The following is a 19,639-nucleotide window of genomic DNA, read 5'->3' on the forward strand; positions in this document are numbered from 1 at the left end:
CTGCGTCGACCAGTACTTTCCGTCGACCAAGGTGTGCCGTATCGCCAACGGCGAGTGTGACGTGGCTGAAGCGTGTACGGGTACCTCGGGTCAGTGCCCAGCCAACACCTATGCGTCCACCTCGGTCACATGCTCTGGCAAGTCGACCGGTGGTGCTTGCGACGCACAAGACTACTGCGACGGCAAAGGCAACTGCGCCGACAAGTATCAAGCCTCCGGGTCTGTGTGTCGCGCCGCCAAGAACCAATGCGATGTAGCCGAAACCTGCTGCGGCTCGAACGGCGTGTGCCCGCCCGATACGTTTGCCAGCGCAAGCACCAAGTGCATCGGTACCTGCAACGGCAACCCGTGCGACGATCAAGATTACTGCGACGGCAAGGGCCAGTGTGTCGACAAGTACAAGCCGTCCGGCACCATCTGCGGCACGACGGGCAACCCGTGCATCCTGGCGGCCACGTGCACGGGTGACATGGGTTTCTGCCCGCCCGATGACTTTGCGTCGCCGTCGACGGTCTGCACCGGCACCACCAACGGCGGCGTCTGCGACGGCAAAGATCTCTGCGACGGCGAGGGGGCGTGCGTCGACAAGTTCCTCAAGGCTGTCGTGTGCCAAAAGCCCGTCGGGTACAACCGCCCAACCTACTGCAACGGCAAGATGTCGACGTGCCCTGTTTCGAGCTTCCTCAGTTTGCGCGAAGCCGGTGACGACGACGTGGCGGCCACCGAGCAGTTGCTCGTGACGATGCAGTCGTCGTCGCCGATGGTGCTGCTCGGTCTTGTGTGCGTCGTCGCCATCGGCGTCGCGCTCGTGACCGTGCGCCAGCAGCAACGCGAGGTGTCGCAGCACGACTACACGGAGCTCTCCATGTAAGATGACGCTCCGATTTTGCACCACCGCCAAGGCACCTTTTACATACGATCGAGCTAGTTTTCAATTTGGACGACTAAGATACATACGTTGCATGCACAGTTGAAGTGTGGAGAGAAGGTAAAGGCGGTACAAGTAGCATGTGTACTGTTGAAGCAATAAGGTCTAGGGCTGTCTAAAAGTATGAAGATGAAATACGCGCAACCACGCGAACAACTAGACATGCTGTATGTTGAGAAGCGTTACTAAGTTTGATCTTTGTTCCAGGCGCTCTGCAAAATACGGAATGCATTTAGAGCTCTTTCCACTCGGCGTTCTGGGGACCGCTGTTGGAGGCCTCGTCCGTCGACTTGATCGCTTGCTTGAGCTTGCCATCCTTACTATGAAAGAGTACACACGTTAGCACAAGGCGGTATATAGCAGGCCACGCACCTCGAGTTGGCAAGAACCAAGTAGTTGCTGAGACCACGGACGGCGCTAAATTGCGCGACGTGAGGAAGCCTGCAAGATGTGTCGATAGAAGCGTACTTGGCCTTGAGGTTTTCAATCTTGAGCTCGTCCGTCTCGTGCATCGACTTGCGGAACTCGGCGCGGAGCATGGTGCGGATGGCTTCGCCCTTGCGGCTCTACGTGAGTTGCGCATGAGCGCCGCAGGACAAGCCATCGACGTACGTTGCCACCAATGTGCTTGGCGAGGCGCAGGCAATCGCGGTACAGCTAAGCAGACAGTGGATTGAGATTCTGCATGGCGCGACGCGACCGCTCTTGTACCTGAAGGCTCGAGCGGCTCACTTGCGGTCCCGACATGCTCGCGTCTCTCTTGGTCCGAGTTTGAATGGAAATCGTCTGCGATCCGAATTATAGCCAATGGCATCGATGCAACGTACGAGCGACGATTTCATTGGTCAGAGCACGATAAATAACGTCTGCTGGCCAATCCATCGCTGTTTTTCAAATGAAAACGATGTTCATGCGATGCCATTGGTCAAAACGCTCATTGCGGTTACTGAATTGCATTTCCCAGATTCGATGGGGCCATGCGCGTCCAAGGACCGTGACTTGGGGCAGTGGGCGACTAACGGAGCCGCCGAAGCCAGTGCCCATGTCGATGAAAAGCCCGAGGCTGTGCTTCTCCAGCGCGCAGAGATTCCGGTTCAATATCACAGCAACGCGCTATGGCTAACTGCATGCGTAGGCCACGTCGGTCGTCGACTTGAGCCCGGCCTTTCCGTCGCTGATCGCCACGGCCTGGGACGACGGCAGCATCGTGATCCTCGACTGGCAGATGCGCAAAGTGCTTTTGACCTTGTCGGCGCATGCAAAGGCGGTGAATCGCCTCTCCTTTGGCCCCAAGACGCGGAGGTATGCACATTCTTCAGCCAAGCAAGACAACGCATGCCCACTAGCTTGTATGCGTGCTCTCGGGACACGACGATATCGCAGCACGTCCTTTCCAGCAGTGACGCGCCGACAGCGCCGCAGTCGTTCACTGGTCATACCTTGTCCGTGAGCGCGCTTGCCATCAACGGTACCGACCACCTCGCCATTGGTATCTCAGATCTTTCTTGTTGCTACAGCGGCCGAGTCCAACTTGGCCTCGGGTAGCCGCGACACGGGCACAAGTCTGTGGGATGTTACGACACGAGCCCGCGTACAGCATACGACGACGTCACAAAACATTGTGACGTGCATGACGTGGGTGCCGCAGTGCGAGACACTCTTGGCGCAGGGCGGCGAAGACCTCTGTGTGCGGCTCTGGGACACCCGGAGCTGGAAGTCGCCAGCGCAAACCATCCAAGGCTACGTGTATTTCCCGCTCTCGATTGACGCGAGCGACGACGGCAACTACCTCCTCACGTCGAGCAAAGGTTCGATCCCGACCTCCTACATACAGCAAATTTTACTAGGCTTCAACGGCGTCGGGTGCGAAGGACGCGTCTGGGACCGACGAACCGGCAAGCTCGTGACCGAGATGCATGGGCATCTCCAAGACGCCAGCGCATGCGCCTACATGCGCCACAAGTGCGTTCACTTTGCCTCAAACCACGTGGTCAAGATGATCCGACAGGAATGCCTACGCCGTCACAGCCTCCAAAGACAGCTCGCTTCGTATCTGGAACAGCGCCAGCGGCGAGCTTATCACCTCGTCGTTTGACCATAGCTCTGGTACGATGATGCTACCGGATAGCATTGATCGAAGCGGGTGTAGGAATGTTCACTAGCGTTGCGTGTCGGTCAGTAGAGACAAGCGACGAGGTTACGGTCTTTACGACCTCGTTTGCAGGCCATGTATCCGCGTACACATTTAACACCGCGACGCTCGCCATCGATGTGGCAGTCGACGACTAAAACTGCTAATAGTGTTACCGCTTCTTGATGTTGGCTTTTTTGGCTTGACGCGGGATGCGCGAGAAATGCGCATGATGCGACTGTACACTGGGAGACGAAGACAAGGTTGTCGGAAGGCTGGACGACGCGTGAAGTTTCGCCGAACTACTCGCAACATGCTTCATCGCGACTGACACGTCTTGGAGTGCCAGCTGGTCCCGCGAGAGCTGCATGAACGAGCCATGAGAAGCAGACCTTTGGTGCGCCGATCACCTCGTTGCGGACGCTGTCGCAAGCGCGTTGTGCTGCCTCCAGCTCAAGTGTGGCCTCGCGGAGGCGCTTTTCGTGCATACGCTGTCGCTTCGCCTCCTCGGCTTGTAGCGCCCGTAGCTCTATTCCATCGTCTCAACACGAGAGATGAGCTGTGAAATAGGACCGACTTGCTCGCAGTGTCTCCGTGTCCCGGCTCAAGCGGTCGTGTTCCTGTTGCGCAGCAAGCGCAGTCTACGACGCACGAAACATTTAGCCTTGGCGCTCTGCTTTGTTACTCTACGTCGATGGCCGGTGTCAACCGCGCGAGCTCATCTTCCTCGGTTATAATCGTGCTCTAGCACCTAGTCAGTCACAGTGTTGCAGGACGCACCGACGCGTAGTGTAGTCAGCTGTGCCGAGAGATCGCGTAGGTTGCTTTGAGCTGCTTGGAGTTTGCGGGCTTGTGCATCGTACACTGCGTCCTGCGCGGTCGAGTGGTCTTCTTGAAGCGTCGACAGCGATGCTTGCAGCCCGTGTGCGCGCGCCTACTCGGAACGTTCTACCGCGGTCGCGCCCACTGCGACGGATTACGTCGAGATCGTGGTTGTCATCGCGCCACCGACTCACTTCCTTAAAGTAGAGGCTCTGCAACTCCTTGAGATGCTGCATCTCGGCGGTTGCACTGTCCATGAAGGCATCGCCCGACGCGAGGACGCGCTGAACCACGTCCTTGAGCTCGTCGTCCGACAGCTGCTTGGCGGGTCGCGGCTCGTCGTTGATCGAAGCTACACGCTCACCATGAATGCACGCTCATTCACCACCACGCGGTCGACGTTCGCATACCCTGGGCAGTGGTTTTTGGTTTTGTCGGTGAGTTGCGACGTCGATGGCGCACGGCGCGCAATAGCTTTGCGTAGGCTGTGGCAAAGGCCGCATCGTCCAAGGTCCGTCGCTCGGCCGTCCGCGCCACGAGGTCTTGTAGCTCGTCAAAGTGCTTGGTCCGGGTCATGAGCAGCCACTATTAATGATGACGCCAGAGGTACCAACTTGGCGCGGAAACGCCAAGACGTCGATAACTGCAATCTTGCTTCTTCCTGCTTCAGCCTTGAACGGTGAGGCGACCGATGATGAGAGGCAATTCCGCTCTCTCGCTGCCTCACGAATATGCTGCAAGCGGCACCGTCGCAAGGCCCAGCGCACCGAAATGCGTGTCCTTGGTGCGACGTTGGGCGTTGAAACGGTACGTTGAGCGTTGGCATGTGGTCTGTGACTGGTCGCGTTGCTCTCTTGGCCATCTTCTCCTGTAGTAGAGGAAGGGAGGTCCTGTGAGATATAGGGCGTGGAGAGAGGTTGGATCCGATGAGGTCTAGTTAGTCGAGATCGACTAGCGCCGAGTCGGCGTCTAAAATTAGTCGACGGAAGCAATCCGAGTATTTCTATTTATAGCCTCCCTCCGCCGGCTTCCAAGCAGCCAATCACAGAGCTGTACGAGGAATTAGCACGCCTGTGATTGGCCCGTCGCCAGATCCACGGTTTCGCAAGCGCCATCTTGCAGAGGACCGAGCGCATTTCCGACAGAAGCGGATTTGAACTCGAGCGACGAAGCGGCGAGGATGATGCTCATGGCCGCGTCCAACAACGAGGCCGCGTCCGTGGCGATCAAGCTCCTCCCGGCGCCATCGGGCCGGGGCGTCAAGGCCGGCAGCGGCCTCCACGAGCTCCTCTTCACGCTCCTTGGCCAAGACCGCGTCGAGTGGGACGCCAAGCTGCGGGCTAAGCTCAAGCATCTTTTGCTCAAGGACGTTGCCGAGCGCGAGCAGACACAGCTAACGATGGCCGCACTCCACGATACGATCCGCTCTGTCGAGATGGACCGGCGCCGCGCTGAGACCGACAAGAAGGCCGAGTCCGAAAACTCGAATCAAGTCGAAGAGCTCGGCGAAGAAAAGCCGGAAATCGATGTCGCAGACGAGAATCCACCGGCGCTCGAGCCGATCGCTTTGAAAGCGGGCAAAGAAGAGGCGCTACGCGCGCCGTCACCGACCGCGACCCGCCGACCCTCGACGAGCAGCACGTCGAACGCGCCGACGCGCCGCCGGTCCAGCGTACGCCGCAAGTCGCTGACATTAGTGTCGTGCAAGAGCAGCCCGGGTACACGGCCGCTTGCAGAAGGACGCGAAACGATGTGCGTGTAGGCAAAGTGAGCATGAGCCCGGGCAAGCACGGGTGCGCTAACCAGCTCGTTTTGGTCAAAGCAAAGAAATCGTCGAATACCAAGTCGGCGAGATCGTCCGGCGACGCGCCGTCGCGGCTCGGTATCAAGATTGCGCGCAAGTGGAAGCCGCTCAACTTTAGTCTCTTTTCGTTCCACCCCAACGCGGCAGCCGTGCCCACTCCCGTGCTCGAACTCGGGCCGCAACAGAACGCCATCATGTTGCGGCAGCTGCGCTACGTCAAGGGCGTCATGCACGAACTGCCGTGGGCCAAGTCCCGCCTCCGTGACATGCTCTCACACTATACGCAGAAAGAGTATGCTGGACGTCCTGCGAGTCGTGTTCTGACGCCTGATCCGATAGCTTGACAAAGGAAGACTTGTTTCCGCAGCTGAGCCACTTGTCCGTGCAAGTCCAAGACGACCTCGACGCCAAGGCCAAGGCCCAGAAGCATGTGATTGAAGCCAAAGCCAAGCAAGCAACAACGCTGCAGCTGGCAAAAGGCATCATCAACGAGCTGACGATCATGAAGTATGGACGCCGCGGCAAGCCCCACGAGACCAAGCTCTACTACGACGAGACGCACCCATGCGTGCTCTACTGGCAGTCCAAGCAAGGCGACCGGTCGAGCTCGTTCTTGCCGCTCCACGGCGTCAAGGCCATTGAAGTGGGCCACGTCACGCCCGTCTTCAAGCGCGCCGCGCGCAAGCACGCCGACTTGGATGCGTCGCGTTGCTTGAGCCTTGTCACGGACGACCGGACGCTCGACCTGCGCCTCCCCAACACCCTCCAGCGCGACTGGCTGCTCAAAGCGCTCCAAGACGCCGTGCAGTACGCCGTTCAGTACCGTGCGACCGCGCCTGCCAAGCGCAGTCAGGGCCCACACCTCCTAACCCCTGCCACGCCCCGCCTCCGACGCATGTAGCCTCATGAAAAGACGCTCGATTGAACGCAGCATCGGTGGATTACAACAACAATTACTTCTTCTTGTTGTAGCTGGCCTTGTCGTTGCTCGCGAGCTTGTACAGGTAGAAGGCCGACATGGCTGCGGACGTACCGGCGACGACACCCGCCGGGAAGAGGCTGTTCGTCTCCTTGTAGCGGAGGCCCATGACGACCGTCAAGACCGACGAGACACCGAGCGAGAGGCCCGACCAGAGCTTCGAGATCTTCGGGCTCTGCTGGTATTCCTGGTAGCTGGCCGTGCCAAAGAGGAGGAGGAGCGAGCCGGCGCCCAAGCCCGCTAATAGCGCAAAAGAGCATGAGCGACGGTCGCCATGGCACGTGCCTACCCGTGAGCGAGATGACGCTGCCCGAGTTGACGTAGCCGACGAGGCCGCCAAGGGCGATGGCGCCGCCATACTAGCACATGGAGCATAAGCTTCCTCGTCCTCGTCTTCGCATGGGGCTTACGGGAAGAGTGAGGCAAAAATCGTACATGCTTCGAAGGGCAAAGAAAGCGGAAATGACGTGTGAGGCAACCCGCGCTGGTCCTGATCGAACGCTGAGATTCGGATTTTCGGATATCCTGAGGCCTGAGAAAAGGGCCGAAAGCTGCCACGAAGCCACAAACAGTGAAGCTGCTGCCTGCCTGTGCCAAGGCCCAGCCCAGAGCTCATTGAAGCCGATCGGTACGAGAAGATAGTGCTGGAGAGTGATGAGGCTCTTGCGTTGCCCTTGGCGTCAAGCGTCACCGCACGTCCGAGTGTGGGATGCGTGGGTGCTGGGACACTGACGCCTGCAAATCAGTTGTCAACGTGCGATTACACGACAGCTTGAAGCACCGCAACGATTATGATTCCCTAACGTTAGTACGACCACTGCTGTTGCGCTGATGTGGCCTTGGGGCTAGACGCGTCGCGATCCTCGAGCAGGTGCAATGTGTAGAGCGTCGACATGACAACAGCCGTGCCGGCGATGAGCCCGCCGTGGGCGACGTCGTTTGTCTCGACGACTGTGCGCAAGCTCAGGAGAACAAGTCCGAGCGTGACGAGAAGCGCGAGCTGGAACCAAATCTTGGACGGTGGCCGCTTCTTGGCCTCTTCGTGGCTCGAGTAGCCACACCATAGAAGGAGGCCTCCAGCGCCAATGCCTACACCGCGTCGCCGCGACAACGCTGGGAAGCGTACGCACCAGAGAGGTTGGCGGCGCTGCCCGTGGTGACGTAGCCAGCCATACTTCCAACGGCCACACACGCACCATACTAGCAGCGGCATGAGCGTGAGCCAGCACGTCGTTCCGCAAGGATGGCAATGTACCGCGAGCGTGAGACGACTTGACATGGTTTCTTGCGCCTTTTCGGGCCGGCAATCTCAACGTAGCGATCTGTCGGTTACCGGACCCGCCGCTTGACTGGGCCACTAAGATCTTATGGGAAGCTCCAAAAGCCAAGAGGTCAAGGTAGGATGCGGAGAAGACGAACGAGGAGGCATGTAAAAGGTAGCGCAAAGCGTCTATCGGTGTCCTATCAATCTTCTATTGGTCATTTTAATACACAATACGCTACTTTTTATATATAGATATCGATGTTCGAAGAGCGTAACTTTAGAATCGACCACCGCGACCGCCGCCACGGCCACCGCCACGACCGCCGCTGAAGCCACGACCACCACCGCCGCGACCGCCGCCGAAGCCACGACCGCCGCCGCGACCACCGCCGAAGCTGCCGCCACGGCCACCGCCACGACCACCGCCGCGACCACCAGCGCCACGGCCACCGCGACCGCCAGCCGCACCACGGCCGCCCGAGGGCTTGCCCTGGTCGGTGAACCGCGAGAGCGGGAGCAATTTGTCGGGGCTAATGTACACTTTGTCGCCGGCCTTGAACGACTTGGCCGAGACACCGGCATCGGGCTTGACCGTGAACATGACGTCGTTGATCGCGCCGAGGATTTCGTCGACCTTGCCAATCTTGGTCTTGTTCTCGAGGTACGTGCCGGCGTTGAAGTACGGGACCTTGTCGTTCGTCGACTTGTAGACCATTTCGTCTTCGCACGCGTGGATGAAGATACCGAGCTCGACGACCGTCGCCGGAGGGCCTTCGTCGTAGCCGCCACGGCCGCCGCCGAAGCCACGGCCACCGCCGCGACCGCCGAAGCCACGACCACCGCCACGCGCACCACCGCCACCGCGGGCACCGCCTCGACCGCCACGGAAGGACATGATCTCAATGTAAAATTGGGTTTTGAGCCATCTAAAGCCGTGGTTCCAGTCGAATTTACTTCCCGGTGGTTGGTTGCCAATCGTTTTGCACCAACGCCTCCTGCAAATACACACCATTTTATCTTACACTATTTGATACATTTCGAAATAGTAGTAGCTTGGAGAAGAATTCGTGTGTGATAACAGCATTTACGGTGACGCCATTTTGGATCGTTCCATTTAGTGTTAAACGCCAACGTCTCCGCGTCGAGCGTTCGTGCGTTCGATGCGCCAATGCCTGAGAAACATCGAGACGTTCAACACCACAACACCTACGTATTGGAGTCTACTTAAGGCTGTAGAACGTACACGAGAACGGATGCGCTGCCATACCACGGATGCAAAGCCAGGACTCTGAGAGCTGCCGAAGTCCGCGCCTGTATCCTTGCGTGATTTTAGCCTGGTTATTTTTCAAGGCTTGCCATGGACGACAAATGCCATTGCCATAGTGCCGTGCTAACGTACGTACAAGCCGTAGCGGAAGCGCCACGGTGGCGGTCATTGCCATGGTGAATGCTGCGTCGAGAGGCGGAAAGTGCAATTTGAACGAAAATAGTGTATGATGATGACATCCCAACGGACTCTCGGGCGATTTGTTCGACGGCGCCAAGTACTAAACAGCGGGACGGCCACGGTGTGCTGTAGCGTCAGTTTCCATTTGGTCCGCCACGTGATCACACAGAGTCTCATGGAGCACGTCCGAGCGATCGAGGTCGGTCTTGTCGTCCTCACAGCAGCCCAGTCGGTGCTCGCACAAGTCGAGTCGGCGGCCGAGGTCGGCCGGTACATCATCACCGTCGTCCTCGTTGGCGTCCTTGCATTCCACGTGGCGCGCGGCGTCCTTGTACCTGGCTACGCGCTCATGATCCTCAACACAGTCCTCCTCTTTGGGTCGTTCTCGGTCAAGTACATCGTCATTGCCCAAGCGCTCTTGTGGGTCTGCCTAGCGCTTGGCGTCTACCTCTTTCCGCTGCCCGCCTTTCCCAAAATCACTTCTACCTACCTCAACGTTGGCTGCGTCACCGAGCGCCTCGAAGACCTCGACGTCCGCATCTTCTACCCGTCGCCGGCACCCACAACGTCGAGCAGCAAGCGCGTCTTCCTCCCGTACTTGCACCACGGCAAGCACTTGGCCATCGGGCTGAGTATCTTTGCCAAGATCCCGGCGTTCATTTTCTCACACTTCAAGAACGCCTGGCTGCATGCAGTCGTGGATGTCCCGCTGCTCCCGCCGCCGTCCGCAAACGGGTGGCCGGTTATTGTCTTTAGCCACGGGCTCGGCGGGACCCTCGAGATGTACGCCGTGCTCCACGAGCAACTCGCGAGCCAAGGTACCACACTCGTTTCTGTTTCTTGATGAAGAAGCGAATTGGCTGCTATACCGCGTCTTCTAGGCTATGTTGTGTTTGCACTCAACCACAACGACGGGTCATCATCCGTGAATCGACTTGTTGATTCGACCGGACGTGTGACGGTAACAAGCACCGTATATGTCGACTACAATGCTCATTCAAGGGTTCTTCGTGTAGTACGACTACTACCACCCGCTCCCGCCCGAGGCCGCAAAGGACTGGGACAATGTCGAGTACAAGATCCGCAACAGCCAACTGCAGCAACGTGTGGCCAACGTGCAGAGCATGATCAACGCTGTAGAGATGGTGCAAGCCGATTCAACCAGTGTCTTTTACCAAAAGCTCAACCTCGACGGGATCGGTCTCGTGGGCCACTCGTTTGGTGGGGCGACCGTCATGACGGCGTATGCTCCCGAACCATGTATCCATGCAGCAAACCCTCATGAATATGGTTAGGGCGACCCGGGACGACCGCGTCAAAGCGGTTGTGGCTATGGACGTATGGATGGCACCGCTTGATAAGGACGTGGTGCTCGAGGGCCCGCGTCTTCCGGTGTTTCATCTGATCTCGGAGCAGTGGGTCAACTGGACGACGCACATGGAGACGCTCTCGAAGAATGTGTCGGCGGCCACGCACCCCGACACGCAGCTCTATTCGATCAAAGACTCGCGCCACAACAACTTTTCGGACCTCGGGCTCTTCTCGCCGGTACACTCGACATCTCTGCGCCAGTATAGCTCATGAGAATCTCTGATATAGAAAATCAGCCAACTCGCCCGAGCCGCCGGCAAGATCGATGTGACATATGTACTTGAAGTCATTGCTGACGTCACGGGCGCGTATTTGAAGCCGCACTTGGACCTTGGCGACGCTCCGTCCTGGACAAAGCTCGAAGCCAAATACCCTGAACTCTCCAATATGCGCCAGCGCACCGACATGTCGACGGACGGATACCAGACCTTTGCGTCGCCCAAACACACTGCAAGTCTCTAATGCAGTATTAGACCAGTGTAGTGAATGACTCTTTGCTTCATGATATAGCCTCCACCGTCCGCAGATCTCTACCTCTCCACGCGGTGGGGTTAGGTAAGGGTTAGGTGAACGCTCTCCAACGACATTAAGGAGCATGCAACGTGTTTGTATTTAACGTAGCTTTTCCTCGCACCTTGCTACGACTACATTATAGAGTCCTCGCTGTGCATTTGTAGCGTAGCGTCTTGGACTTGGGCTCACCTTCCTGTGGCTTGCGGGACGACAGGTGTCGAGCGACAGGCATGGCGAATGTATGAGTTGTTTCACGCTGATTGGCCAAAAGTATTGTATTTAAGCCAATGACGAAGGTTTACATATAAAAAGCCCATGCATACAAACATCAAGTCTGCTGCTCGGGCTTGTATTCTATTGCCATAGGGTTTCCTACGGCGTCGACAAGCAGCAGCAGCATGATGGACGACAACCGCAAGATCGGGACGCTCCTCCTGGGCGTCGGCTTCCTCTTCCTCTTCCTCGGCGTCATGCTCTTCTTCGACGCTGCGCTCCTCGCGATCGGCGACGTGCTCTTCCTCTCGGGCCTCGCCATGACCATCGGCCTCTCGCGCACCATCAAGTTCTTTACGCGCAAGGACCGCTGGCGTGGCATCGTCTGCTTCCTCGGTGGCATCTTCCTCGTCATGATCCGGTACCCGATCATTGGCATGTGCGTGCAGACCTTTGGCTTCCTCAACCTCTTTGGCTCGTTCTTTCCCGTCGCCGTCGCCTTTCTCCGGCAAACGCCCGTCCTCGGCACGGTCCTCAACCTCCCGGTCATTGGGGACATTGTCGACAAGCTCGCGGGCGCGCAGAAGCGGGGCTACCAAGTCTAAACTAGAGCTCTCCGCCGCCGATATAGTACACACCAATCAATACACCCACCATGTCCTAGCCTCCCGTCCTCGCCCTTGTGCTTCGCTGCGTATTCGCGTCGAGCGAGACGCGGCTACAAACCGCTAGGCATTGCACCTCTCACTTTGCTTCCGACTAGCATGCGTGCTCGGTGCCCACCGCCCTGCCAGCCGACCGACCACGCGTACCTCGGTCCGCCACGCACCAGCAATGCGACCTTGTTTCGCGTTATGTATTGAGAGAGATTATTGCTCCAAAGTGGATCGAGATACCTGAAGTAAGCAGTGTCTCAAGGCGACCTACAAGGAGGTTGGCGCGACAATCTCGGCCTTGGCCTTCTTGAGCGACGCGAGCTGCGCCTCGAGCTTCTCGCGCGCCGCCGTGTCGACCACGCTGTCGACCACGAGGCTCGCGAGCGTCTCGTCCGTCGCCTCAAGGCGACGACCAACCTCGTCGACGAATGGCTCGACAAAGCACGAGTTGAGGCGCATTGGGATCGCGTCTATAAACCGCGTCTTGGCCACGTCGACATACGACGCAATCGCCATGTGCAAGTCGAGCGCCTGCGCGTTTTCATTGCACGTGCCGCCGTGCGCCTGCATGAGGGCTCGGACCGCGCCGACAGAGACGTTGGCCGTCTCGTCGCCGGCCGAGAGCGCGCTCAAACCGTCCTGCAGTGCTTGCATGCGGCGCTCCTGGAGGCTGTCGTAGAGATCGTCGTTGAGCGTATACGGGCGGGTCTCGGTGGCCAAGACCTTCTCGAGCTCGAGCTCGGCCGTCTCCGACAAGTCGGAGAGCACGTCCTTGACGACACGCAAAAGGTGCGACTGCACCCGCGGGTTAGCCTGGGTCGACGAGACGACGCGCGCGGCCACGCCTTCCAGTAGCATCTCGTACGCCCGGAAGAGCGTCAGCATGGGCGCGCGCCACTTGCTCACGTAGCGCTCGCGCACAATGTTGCCAAACATCGCACTCGAGACAAAGAGCGGGAGCTCATTTCCGCGGTTCTCCCGCAGTAGTTGCTTGAGCTCGGAAATGTCTTGGGTCGGAATGAACCGCCAGGAGTTGGTCCACGCACTTGGCGACGACACGGCCGACATGATCGAGCGGCCATTGAGTGCCGTGACGCGCTCGACCACCCACTTGTCTTGGTTCTTGGCGTCGACTTCGACGTAGTCGCCGACAGCGGGCATCTCGTTGGATCGGTCAACGTTGGTCGTCGTCACCACCGAGAGTGCCGCGATTTCTTGCTGAAACGTTGCGTCGAGCACGCAGAGCTGCGCGCGGAGACGGTTGTCGACTGCAGAGGCCGCCGACGTTGTGTCGAAAAACGCGCCGTCGTCATAGTCGCCGTTGGCCGCGCCCGCGAGCCGATTCGTGACGAGGCCGACGTGGCGCATGTAGTGCGCACGGCGCGCACTCGGCGTCGTCATCGCATCGCCCATCGCGCGCAACCCTAAAACGCAGGCCTTCATCTGCGCGTCAATCTCGGTAAAGACCGCTGGCATTGCGCTCGCAATCGCCTCGACCAAGAGCGCCGAGAGCTTGGCCGCGAGCTTCTCCGTACCAACGAGGCCCGGGTCCACGTTGCGCCACACCGGGTGTGTCTTGAAAAACGCAGCTTCGTCTTCGCGGCCTTTGGCAATCGTGACGCCCGACGAGAGCGCGCGCTGGCCGCGGCACTTGACCATATGGTACCCGAGTCGGCGCTTCTTGGTCGTGTTCAAGAGGAGCTCCTTCACGCTCTGCTCGGCGCCGTCGTCAATGAGATCGGGCTTCGTAATGATGGAAATCGTGCGCGTGCCGTCCGGATCGGCCGCCTCGGCCGCCTGGAGGATCTCAGTGTTGTGCATGTCGACGTTCGCCGGCACGACAGCAAGAATGATCGTCCGCGTCTGCACCAGGTACCGGTCCACAAGCGCGCGGACGCGGCCAATCATGGCCGGGTCTTCGTCGTCGCGCACGGTGCGCACGAGGCCCGGGAGGTCCGTGAGCGTCAAGTTGGGAAAGTCGGGGCCTTGGAGCTTGATCTCAATCGCATCGTCGGAAATGACTTGGCCCTCGTCAACGAGGAGCTGCGTAAACTCTTCGATCGCTGCCGTGACTTGGTCGAGCGTCTCAATCTTCTTGGGCGACGTGTCAGACGCGCTGGACTGGTACCGCAAGAGGCGCACGCTGCCGGCAAAATTCGATGCGTGCGTCAGAATGAGTTGCGTCGGGCACCGCGTCGTGAGCACGTCCGAGGACGGAAACGAAATGCCCGAGATGGCCGAGAGCACCGACGACTTGCCGCTCGACGTGTCGCCCATGACGGCGATTTGAGGGAGCTCAATGTACTTGTCGAGGCCGACGGCGCGCAAGCGGTCGACCAAATGGCGGCTTTCGCCCGACGAACCCGAGGAGGAAGAACAAGTCAACATGGCAGTCGTACGTGTGCGAGAGACAAATCTATTGCTACAATGCGGTCTTGTAGATCGCGTGTGGCGCGCGGCGTGCGATGCCATCAAAGAACGGCTTTTCTCTCAAGACAGGTCGACGTTCATCCCTACCCCAGCGACAGACCAGTTTGGCGTGTCTCTACCGTACTCACTGCAGTGCAGTTAGAGCTCGCGGACGAGCGGACGAGCTGTCCAGGACACAACTGCCAAGACATGGGCCTGCCACGTTCACTCCGGAGTCCATGGACGTGACTGTTCAAGATACGATTGCGACGATGCCATTGGTTCAGACCACCGAAGAGTCTAGAACACTCACGCACGGTAGTCAGCTTGACGCGAACATGCTGTCGGTCCATTGAGTAGTCTTCTCGTTAGGTGTGCTCACTCGGCACCTTACTCGATGGGACGGCCCGCAAGTCGGCCGCAGGTCAGAGGTGGTGTTGGGTTTGGCTGGGATATCCGGACATCCGGATACCTGGGGCTTGGAGCACGATATTATTTTGTGAACGACGATGGTCCGTCAAATCAAGAGCGCTCGTGGGGCGGCCAGCGTGGCCGAGAAGCTCGAAGAGCGCCTGAAGCAAGGGGACTTCTATGGAGCGCTGCAGATGTACAAGACGCTCTACAGCCGGTACGCGGCCGCGGGCGACCACATGCGGGCCATTGACCTCGCGCACACGGCGGCGGTCCAGCTCGCCAAGCACGATCAGTTTACGGCCGCGCGCGAGATGGGCTGCCTCATGATCGACTTGTACATGGCCCAAAAGTTTGCAGTCGATGCAACCAACAAGGCGCGCGTGCAGGCCATCTCGGAAGCCTTTAGCGCAACCGCGACCAAGGACCATTCGGAGTTCCTCAAGCAGGCCGTCAAGTGGTCCAAGGCGCATGGTAGCCGCCAGCGCGGCGACGCCGAGCTCCAGCTCTGGCTCGCGCGTGTCTACACGGTCGCGACGGACTACACGAACGCAAACAACCACTTTTTGCACGCCGAGCAGCCCCGCGAGATGAGCCAGATGCTCATGGCGCACGCGGCCACAGGCTACGCCAGCGAGGCCGACCTCTTTGTTGCGCGCGCCGTCTTGCAGTACGTCACCTCTTTGTTTGTCTGCCTCCCTCATCTATGATGTCCAGGCTAATTTGCTTGGAGAACCTCCGCGATGCCAACGTCGTCTTGACCGAGTTCCTTGCGGCCCGCCCGCTGGACACGCCGCTGATCAACTGCGTCAAGTTTATCCTGCGCACGCTCGAGGTACTACGACGTCTCTGACGTTGGACAGGGAAGGGACCACAGCGTTGTATGGTAGCGCGATGCCCTTCCGCTCTTTCAGCTGCTTCAGGAACGCTACGCGTACGCGCTGTCGCGCGACCCTTCCTTCCGCAACGTACGTCGACCTCCTCGATTGCTGTCGATCCTCATATGCGTGTGGCTCTAGTTTATGAGCATCATTGCGCAGAAGTACTATGGCGTGCAGCCGCCGCAGTCGGCGCTGAGCTCGCTCATGAACATGTTTGGCGGTGGCATGTAACCCAACACAAGCAGTTGATGATGATTGCGCTAGTCGTAGTCTTTGACGACCTTTTTGCGGGCTTGCTTCTCGAGCTCTTCGAGCTGGAGGAGCGTGAGCGACTTGATGGGCATGATCTTGGGCTTGCACAGCACTTCAGTCAAGTTGCCGCGCTCCGAGTAGACAAGGCCGGCCTTGGGCAGCACCTCTTGCAGCATCTCGCGCTTCTACATGGAGGGTTGCATCACGCGCCAAGCGCTCCATCCGACGTACGTTCATGATATCGATGGGCAAGGAATTGTCGAATGTGACGCCTCACAAGATCGCACCCGAAGCGACACCAACCTCGCTAGATACCTCCTCTGATGGGCCTGGCTGCCCCGTAGCTTCTGGCACGGACAGCTAGGCTCGGACGCAGGGCTCGTGGAAGCCTCTGCCTACTAGCACCCCATGCGAGCGACCCCGTCTTCCCGGGCTTGCGCGATGCGCCGAGCTCATCAAGTCCATCGCCATGTTATGCGCGTATCGACCCTTCCTGCGTCCAAGCTTTCGAATCTTGAGAGGTTGCTGCAATAAGTACGTAGTCGTAGGTATTAGTTTACGCTCTGTCCTTTAGTTAGTCGAGTTCAATTGAGAGGTTCAAGAAGGATGTGACCACATCGACGGCACGTTGGATCACGGCAAGACATCCAATATGTGCTTTTGAGAGGTCGCGTTGCTTTGAGCACAAGTGATAGTGATGCGTGATATGGAGTGCATCCGCGCATCATAGTATACGTGCTGCTACTAAGACTCTAGTCGTTTTTTCAATCGAGAATGTATGGTGCTGATCTAGGAGGCGCAGGAGTAGGCTACCAGGAAGGTAACCCCGCTTCTCCACTCTCATCAATCCCAGGCGGCTCAAGAGGTCCCTCAGAACGAGGGGCCAGAGAGAGCCAAGCGTTCCTTTCCCACGCAAGTAACAGAAGTCGCAAATAGAGGTGTTGTGACTTCCTGACAAAAGCATGGCGGCGTCGACTATCCACTTCGACTAACTTTCGACTAAACTGCAAATTCAAAACTGAGCGCCCGAAGCGTTGGCTCGGGCCTTTTGACTGGCCAAGAGACCATGCGCGAGGGTGCCGCGTATTAATAATGAGGTCTTTTCATATTTGCATACTTTAATCAAGATAAAGGAATTATGCAGCATTATAGTTAATGTATTTTTATTCACTTTATACCCCTTCTGCTAAGTTTTCAATTCGTGTTCACGTAAGTTTGCCCCGAGATTTGCCGAAGGATGCTACGCACGACGCGCTTGCTGGCCGGGACCCGGACGACGCTCGCTGCGGCCCATGGCCTCAAGCCCAAGCCCGCGTATGGGCAGCTACGCTTCTTCAGTGCCAAGCGCTCCAAAAAGGCAGCGGCGCCGGTCGCCAAAGAGGCGGCGGTCGAACAGTCGGCCGGCCTCGACCCGTACGTGCGGGACATTGGCTTCTACATGATCACGGCCGCGACGCTGCTGGTGGGCACATCGTTCTACAAGAGCATGAACGAAGACGACTCGACGGTGCGTGCGCTGTCCATTCACCTTGCATGCGACCATCTCTGTGCAGGAAACGTTGGTGTTTCTCCAAGCCAAGCACACGGCGATCCGCAACAAGGTGGTCATTGACATCACGGGACTGCCCACCAAGGTCGAGATGCTGCCGGTACGTACATGCGTCTTCCTGCAATGCGGACTCTAAGGACACGACGGCAGGACGCGGTGCCCGAAGGCGCGACGATCTACTCGGGCACGATTGGCCTCGAAGGCGAGCGGTACGAACGCCCGACAAGGATACATACATATATGCATGCATGTTGTAGCGGGAAGACAGTCGTGCACTACACGGCCGACGCAAGTGCGAAGGATGAGAACGGCAAGTACGCGCTCCAGCGCCTCGACTTGATCCAGGCCGATGGCAGCGTCGTCTCGCTCCTGAAACCGCAGCCCACTGTTGTCTTGACCGACGCCCAAGACGCCGAAGTAAAGGAGCAGCGCAAAGACGAGCTCAAGGCGCTCATCTCCAAGCTGGCGCTGCCGGTACACGCCGACGGAATGGCGCGCGATTAATGTGGCGTAGGCGCTTCTGTGCTTTGGCGTCGGGTGCACGGCCGGCTATGTGATGCTGCGCATTCTCAAGAACCGACCCGCGTACATCATCCAGGTACGCTCGAGGCTGGGCTAGTATGCATGCGAATTGGTCCTAGATGGGGCTCGACCGCGTGAACCAAGTGCCCAAGGTCAAGGACTTTTTAGGTCACCCGATCAAGACCAACAAAAACACTTACGTGGGCGCGATCTCGGACACGTCCGCCAAGTTTGAGTCGGTGTGCAAGGGCCCCAAAGGTAGCTGTTAGACGCTACGTCGTTGGTTCGGTTACCGACTAGGAGGGTTAGGGGAAGGCACCATGTTTGTCCAGGCGACGCGCCCCAACACGGCCAGTGGTGCATGGGAGTTCACACACTTGTCCATGGGCATCAAGGGCCGCGCCAAGAAGATCACGATCGTGGAACCATCGCCCAAGGCGTCGACCCCTCTGCCGATTACACCAAAGGAATAGAATAACCCTGGCCCCAATACAGCTCCGGTAATCATTGTTCGAGTTGCCAACGTAGCATAGATTGATAGCACTTATATGCTAATACACCTACCCGATGCTAATCATATCAACCCTTCTATCCTGTTTTATCCTATTTTATCCTGTCCTACCAGATGAACTAAGCTCTTAGTCGTTCCAGTAGCCAAGTCGATGGATATGCAAAATATGTAGTATTCAAGAAGAGTTAGTCGCTAGTACCCAAGTCGGTGCAGCTGTGTCTCGAGGTCCCGGATTTGTTTCGAGAGCTCTTGCGTACGCTTGAAGAGGGCGCTCGTCGAGAGTCCTTCGATTGTGGTTTGCAGCTCCCGGATCGTCGTCGCGTTGGCTTCTTGAGCGGCTTCGGCCGTGACCGCCCGCGTCTCGAGCGCCTGCATGTCGGTCTTGGCGTCGGTCTTCTGCGTCTGCAGCGCCGTTTCCAAAGCGGCTACGCGCGCCAGGAGGTTTGTCGTCTCCTCCCGGAGCTTCACCTTCGCCGCTGCGAGCTCCGACTTGTCGGACGAGAGCGCGTTGACACCGGCCGAGAGATCGTTGATGGTCGTCATGAGCTTCAAGATCTTGTTCTCGAGGCGCAGCTCGTTCGATGCGGCGCGGGCAGCTGCGTCGTCGGCTTGCGCTTTGAGCGCCTCGTAAGCCTTGCGTTCTGCTTCGAGCTCTGCGGCGGCGACCAGGTCTGGCGGAGCCGGTGGTTCACCAAGAACCACCTCCATGTCGCTGTCAAAGTCCGTGTCTTCGAGAAGCGGCCCACCAAAGACGGTCCACTCACTCGATTCGTCGACGTCGCTGCAAGCTGGGCATACCACACAGCGGCCGCGTACAGCATCTTCGTACTTGTCTCGAAACTCAGCACCCTTGGCGGCCAGCGCCTTCTCATGGTCAACATGGAGCGCCTTGACGACCGCTTCGTGCTCCGAGGCGCCGGCCAAAGCCGCTTGACGCGCCTCCTCAAGGTTGCCCTTGAGGGCCTTGATGTCGCCG

General features: G+C 58.4%; 14 protein-coding genes across 14 annotated transcripts; 7 read left to right on the plus strand and 7 right to left on the minus strand.

Moving 5' to 3' along the window:
* Positions 1-110: 110 nt before the first annotated feature.
* SDRG_07103 (hypothetical protein) lies at positions 111-871 on the plus strand (the record flags this gene model as incomplete). Its single annotated transcript, XM_008612921.1, has 2 exons — positions 111-204; positions 258-871. The coding sequence occupies 2 exons, from the start codon at positions 111-113 to the stop codon at positions 869-871; spliced, it is 708 nt and encodes a 235-aa protein (XP_008611143.1).
* Positions 872-1,050: 179 nt separating this feature from the next.
* On the minus strand, positions 1,051-1,724 carry SDRG_07104 (hypothetical protein). Its single transcript, XM_008612922.1, has 5 exons — positions 1,640-1,724; positions 1,541-1,585; positions 1,397-1,494; positions 1,301-1,345; positions 1,051-1,248 (listed from the first exon to the last, which is right to left on the minus strand). Exons 1-5 carry the CDS (start codon positions 1,673-1,675, stop codon positions 1,161-1,163), a joined length of 312 nt encoding a protein of 103 aa, XP_008611144.1. The 5' UTR covers positions 1,676-1,724; the 3' UTR covers positions 1,051-1,160.
* A 156-nt stretch (positions 1,725-1,880) lies between these two features.
* Positions 1,881-3,245, plus strand: SDRG_07105 (hypothetical protein). Its single transcript, XM_008612923.1, has 7 exons — positions 1,881-2,020; positions 2,064-2,230; positions 2,275-2,396; positions 2,446-2,736; positions 2,776-2,890; positions 2,937-3,034; positions 3,078-3,245. Exons 1-7 carry the CDS (start codon positions 1,898-1,900, stop codon positions 3,215-3,217), a joined length of 1,056 nt encoding a protein of 351 aa, XP_008611145.1. The 5' UTR covers positions 1,881-1,897; the 3' UTR covers positions 3,218-3,245.
* Positions 3,232-4,457, minus strand: SDRG_07106 (hypothetical protein; the record flags this gene model as incomplete). The annotated part of the gene is made up of 7 exons (XM_008612924.1): positions 3,232-3,423; positions 3,470-3,588; positions 3,637-3,700; positions 3,750-3,803; positions 3,844-3,993; positions 4,040-4,233; positions 4,292-4,457. The coding sequence occupies 7 exons, from the start codon at positions 4,455-4,457 to the stop codon at positions 3,232-3,234; spliced, it is 939 nt and encodes a 312-aa protein (XP_008611146.1).
* A 567-nt stretch (positions 4,458-5,024) lies between these two features.
* Positions 5,025-6,662, plus strand: SDRG_07107 (hypothetical protein). The gene is made up of 3 exons (XM_008612925.1): positions 5,025-5,599; positions 5,644-5,977; positions 6,025-6,662. Exons 1-3 carry the CDS (start codon positions 5,062-5,064, stop codon positions 6,584-6,586), a joined length of 1,434 nt encoding a protein of 477 aa, XP_008611147.1. The 5' UTR covers positions 5,025-5,061; the 3' UTR covers positions 6,587-6,662.
* SDRG_07108 (hypothetical protein) lies at positions 6,639-7,101 on the minus strand (the record flags this gene model as incomplete). The annotated part of the gene is made up of 3 exons (XM_008612926.1): positions 6,639-6,904; positions 6,954-7,023; positions 7,075-7,101. The coding sequence occupies 3 exons, from the start codon at positions 7,099-7,101 to the stop codon at positions 6,639-6,641; spliced, it is 363 nt and encodes a 120-aa protein (XP_008611148.1).
* Positions 7,102-7,469: 368 nt separating this feature from the next.
* SDRG_07109 (hypothetical protein) lies at positions 7,470-7,837 on the minus strand (the record flags this gene model as incomplete). The annotated part of the gene is made up of 2 exons (XM_008612927.1): positions 7,470-7,753; positions 7,795-7,837. 2 exons carry the CDS (start codon positions 7,835-7,837, stop codon positions 7,470-7,472), a joined length of 327 nt encoding a protein of 108 aa, XP_008611149.1.
* Positions 7,838-8,205: 368 nt separating this feature from the next.
* On the minus strand, positions 8,206-8,823 carry SDRG_07110 (H/ACA ribonucleoprotein complex subunit 1; the record flags this gene model as incomplete). Its single annotated transcript, XM_008612928.1, has 1 exon — positions 8,206-8,823. The coding sequence occupies one exon, from the start codon at positions 8,821-8,823 to the stop codon at positions 8,206-8,208; it is 618 nt and encodes a 205-aa protein (XP_008611150.1).
* A 627-nt stretch (positions 8,824-9,450) lies between these two features.
* SDRG_07111 (hypothetical protein) lies at positions 9,451-11,251 on the plus strand. Its single transcript, XM_008612929.1, has 5 exons — positions 9,451-10,193; positions 10,257-10,336; positions 10,392-10,618; positions 10,671-10,923; positions 10,975-11,251. Exons 1-5 carry the CDS (start codon positions 9,551-9,553, stop codon positions 11,206-11,208), a joined length of 1,437 nt encoding a protein of 478 aa, XP_008611151.1. The 5' UTR covers positions 9,451-9,550; the 3' UTR covers positions 11,209-11,251.
* A 344-nt stretch (positions 11,252-11,595) lies between these two features.
* SDRG_07112 (hypothetical protein) lies at positions 11,596-12,138 on the plus strand. Its single transcript, XM_008612930.1, has one exon. It carries the CDS (start codon positions 11,658-11,660, stop codon positions 12,075-12,077), a length of 420 nt encoding a protein of 139 aa, XP_008611152.1. The 5' UTR covers positions 11,596-11,657; the 3' UTR covers positions 12,078-12,138.
* A 175-nt stretch (positions 12,139-12,313) lies between these two features.
* Positions 12,314-14,516, minus strand: SDRG_07113 (hypothetical protein; the record flags this gene model as incomplete). Its single annotated transcript, XM_008612931.1, has 1 exon — positions 12,314-14,516. The coding sequence occupies one exon, from the start codon at positions 14,514-14,516 to the stop codon at positions 12,396-12,398; it is 2,121 nt and encodes a 706-aa protein (XP_008611153.1). The 3' UTR covers positions 12,314-12,395.
* A 525-nt stretch (positions 14,517-15,041) lies between these two features.
* On the plus strand, positions 15,042-16,112 carry SDRG_07114 (hypothetical protein). The gene is made up of 4 exons (XM_008612932.1): positions 15,042-15,618; positions 15,666-15,783; positions 15,839-15,916; positions 15,968-16,112. Exons 1-4 carry the CDS (start codon positions 15,047-15,049, stop codon positions 16,058-16,060), a joined length of 861 nt encoding a protein of 286 aa, XP_008611154.1. The 5' UTR covers positions 15,042-15,046; the 3' UTR covers positions 16,061-16,112.
* Positions 16,090-16,318, minus strand: SDRG_07115 (hypothetical protein; the record flags this gene model as incomplete). Its single annotated transcript, XM_008612933.1, has 2 exons — positions 16,090-16,266; positions 16,313-16,318. 2 exons carry the CDS (start codon positions 16,316-16,318, stop codon positions 16,090-16,092), a joined length of 183 nt encoding a protein of 60 aa, XP_008611155.1.
* A 953-nt stretch (positions 16,319-17,271) lies between these two features.
* On the plus strand, positions 17,272-18,749 carry SDRG_07116 (hypothetical protein). Its single transcript, XM_008612934.1, has 7 exons — positions 17,272-17,588; positions 17,635-17,730; positions 17,781-17,839; positions 17,888-18,104; positions 18,145-18,228; positions 18,272-18,410; positions 18,462-18,749. The coding sequence occupies exons 1-7, from the start codon at positions 17,319-17,321 to the stop codon at positions 18,623-18,625; spliced, it is 1,029 nt and encodes a 342-aa protein (XP_008611156.1). The 5' UTR covers positions 17,272-17,318; the 3' UTR covers positions 18,626-18,749.
* The last annotated feature ends 890 nt before the right edge of the window (positions 18,750-19,639 follow it).

Source organism: Saprolegnia diclina, assembly GCF_000281045.1.
Source record: "Saprolegnia diclina VS20 unplaced genomic scaffold supercont1.20, whole genome shotgun sequence".
NCBI lineage: Eukaryota > Oomycota > Saprolegniomycetes > Saprolegniales > Saprolegniaceae > Saprolegnia > Saprolegnia diclina.

Bases quoted from the DNA above. Each gene is read 5' to 3' on its own strand.
- SDRG_07104 (XM_008612922.1), bottom strand. From the start codon at position 1,675: ATGTCGGGACCGCAAGTGAGCCGCTCGAGCCTTCAG. The intron at 1,346-1,396 runs GTACGCTTCTAT...CGCGCAATTTAG, and splicing joins ATTGAAAACCTCAAGGCCAA to CGCCGTCCGTGGTCTCAGCA. The intron at 1,249-1,300 runs GTGCGTGGCCTG...ACTCTTTCATAG, and splicing joins TTGGTTCTTGCCAACTCGAG to TAAGGATGGCAAGCTCAAGC.
- SDRG_07105 (XM_008612923.1), top strand. From the start codon at position 1,898: ATGGGGCCATGCGCGTCCAAGGACCGTGACTTGGGGCAGTGGGCGACT. The intron at 2,021-2,063 runs GTTCAATATCAC...CTGCATGCGTAG, and splicing joins TCCAGCGCGCAGAGATTCCG to GCCACGTCGGTCGTCGACTT. The intron at 2,891-2,936 runs GTGCGTTCACTT...ATGATCCGACAG, and splicing joins TGCGCCTACATGCGCCACAA to GAATGCCTACGCCGTCACAG.
- SDRG_07107 (XM_008612925.1), top strand. From the start codon at position 5,062: ATGATGCTCATGGCCGCGTCCAACAACGAGGCCGCGTCCGTGGCGATC. The intron at 5,600-5,643 runs GTACACGGCCGC...ATGTGCGTGTAG, and splicing joins GTCGTGCAAGAGCAGCCCGG to GCAAAGTGAGCATGAGCCCG. The intron at 5,978-6,024 runs GTATGCTGGACG...CTGATCCGATAG, and splicing joins TCACACTATACGCAGAAAGA to CTTGACAAAGGAAGACTTGT.
- SDRG_07111 (XM_008612929.1), top strand. From the start codon at position 9,551: ATGGAGCACGTCCGAGCGATCGAGGTCGGTCTTGTCGTCCTCACAGCA. The intron at 10,619-10,670 runs GTATGCTCCCGA...GAATATGGTTAG, and splicing joins GGGGCGACCGTCATGACGGC to GGCGACCCGGGACGACCGCG. The intron at 10,924-10,974 runs GTACACTCGACA...TCTCTGATATAG, and splicing joins ACCTCGGGCTCTTCTCGCCG to AAAATCAGCCAACTCGCCCG.
- SDRG_07112 (XM_008612930.1), top strand. From the start codon at position 11,658: ATGATGGACGACAACCGCAAGATCGGGACGCTCCTCCTGGGCGTCGGC.
- SDRG_07114 (XM_008612932.1), top strand. From the start codon at position 15,047: ATGGTCCGTCAAATCAAGAGCGCTCGTGGGGCGGCCAGCGTGGCCGAG. The intron at 15,619-15,665 runs GTACGTCACCTC...TATGATGTCCAG, and splicing joins GTTGCGCGCGCCGTCTTGCA to GCTAATTTGCTTGGAGAACC. The intron at 15,917-15,967 runs GTACGTCGACCT...GTGTGGCTCTAG, and splicing joins GCGACCCTTCCTTCCGCAAC to TTTATGAGCATCATTGCGCA.
- SDRG_07116 (XM_008612934.1), top strand. From the start codon at position 17,319: ATGCTACGCACGACGCGCTTGCTGGCCGGGACCCGGACGACGCTCGCT. The intron at 17,731-17,780 runs GTACGTACATGC...ACACGACGGCAG, and splicing joins CCAAGGTCGAGATGCTGCCG to GACGCGGTGCCCGAAGGCGC. The intron at 18,105-18,144 runs GTACACGCCGAC...AATGTGGCGTAG, and splicing joins TCTCCAAGCTGGCGCTGCCG to GCGCTTCTGTGCTTTGGCGT.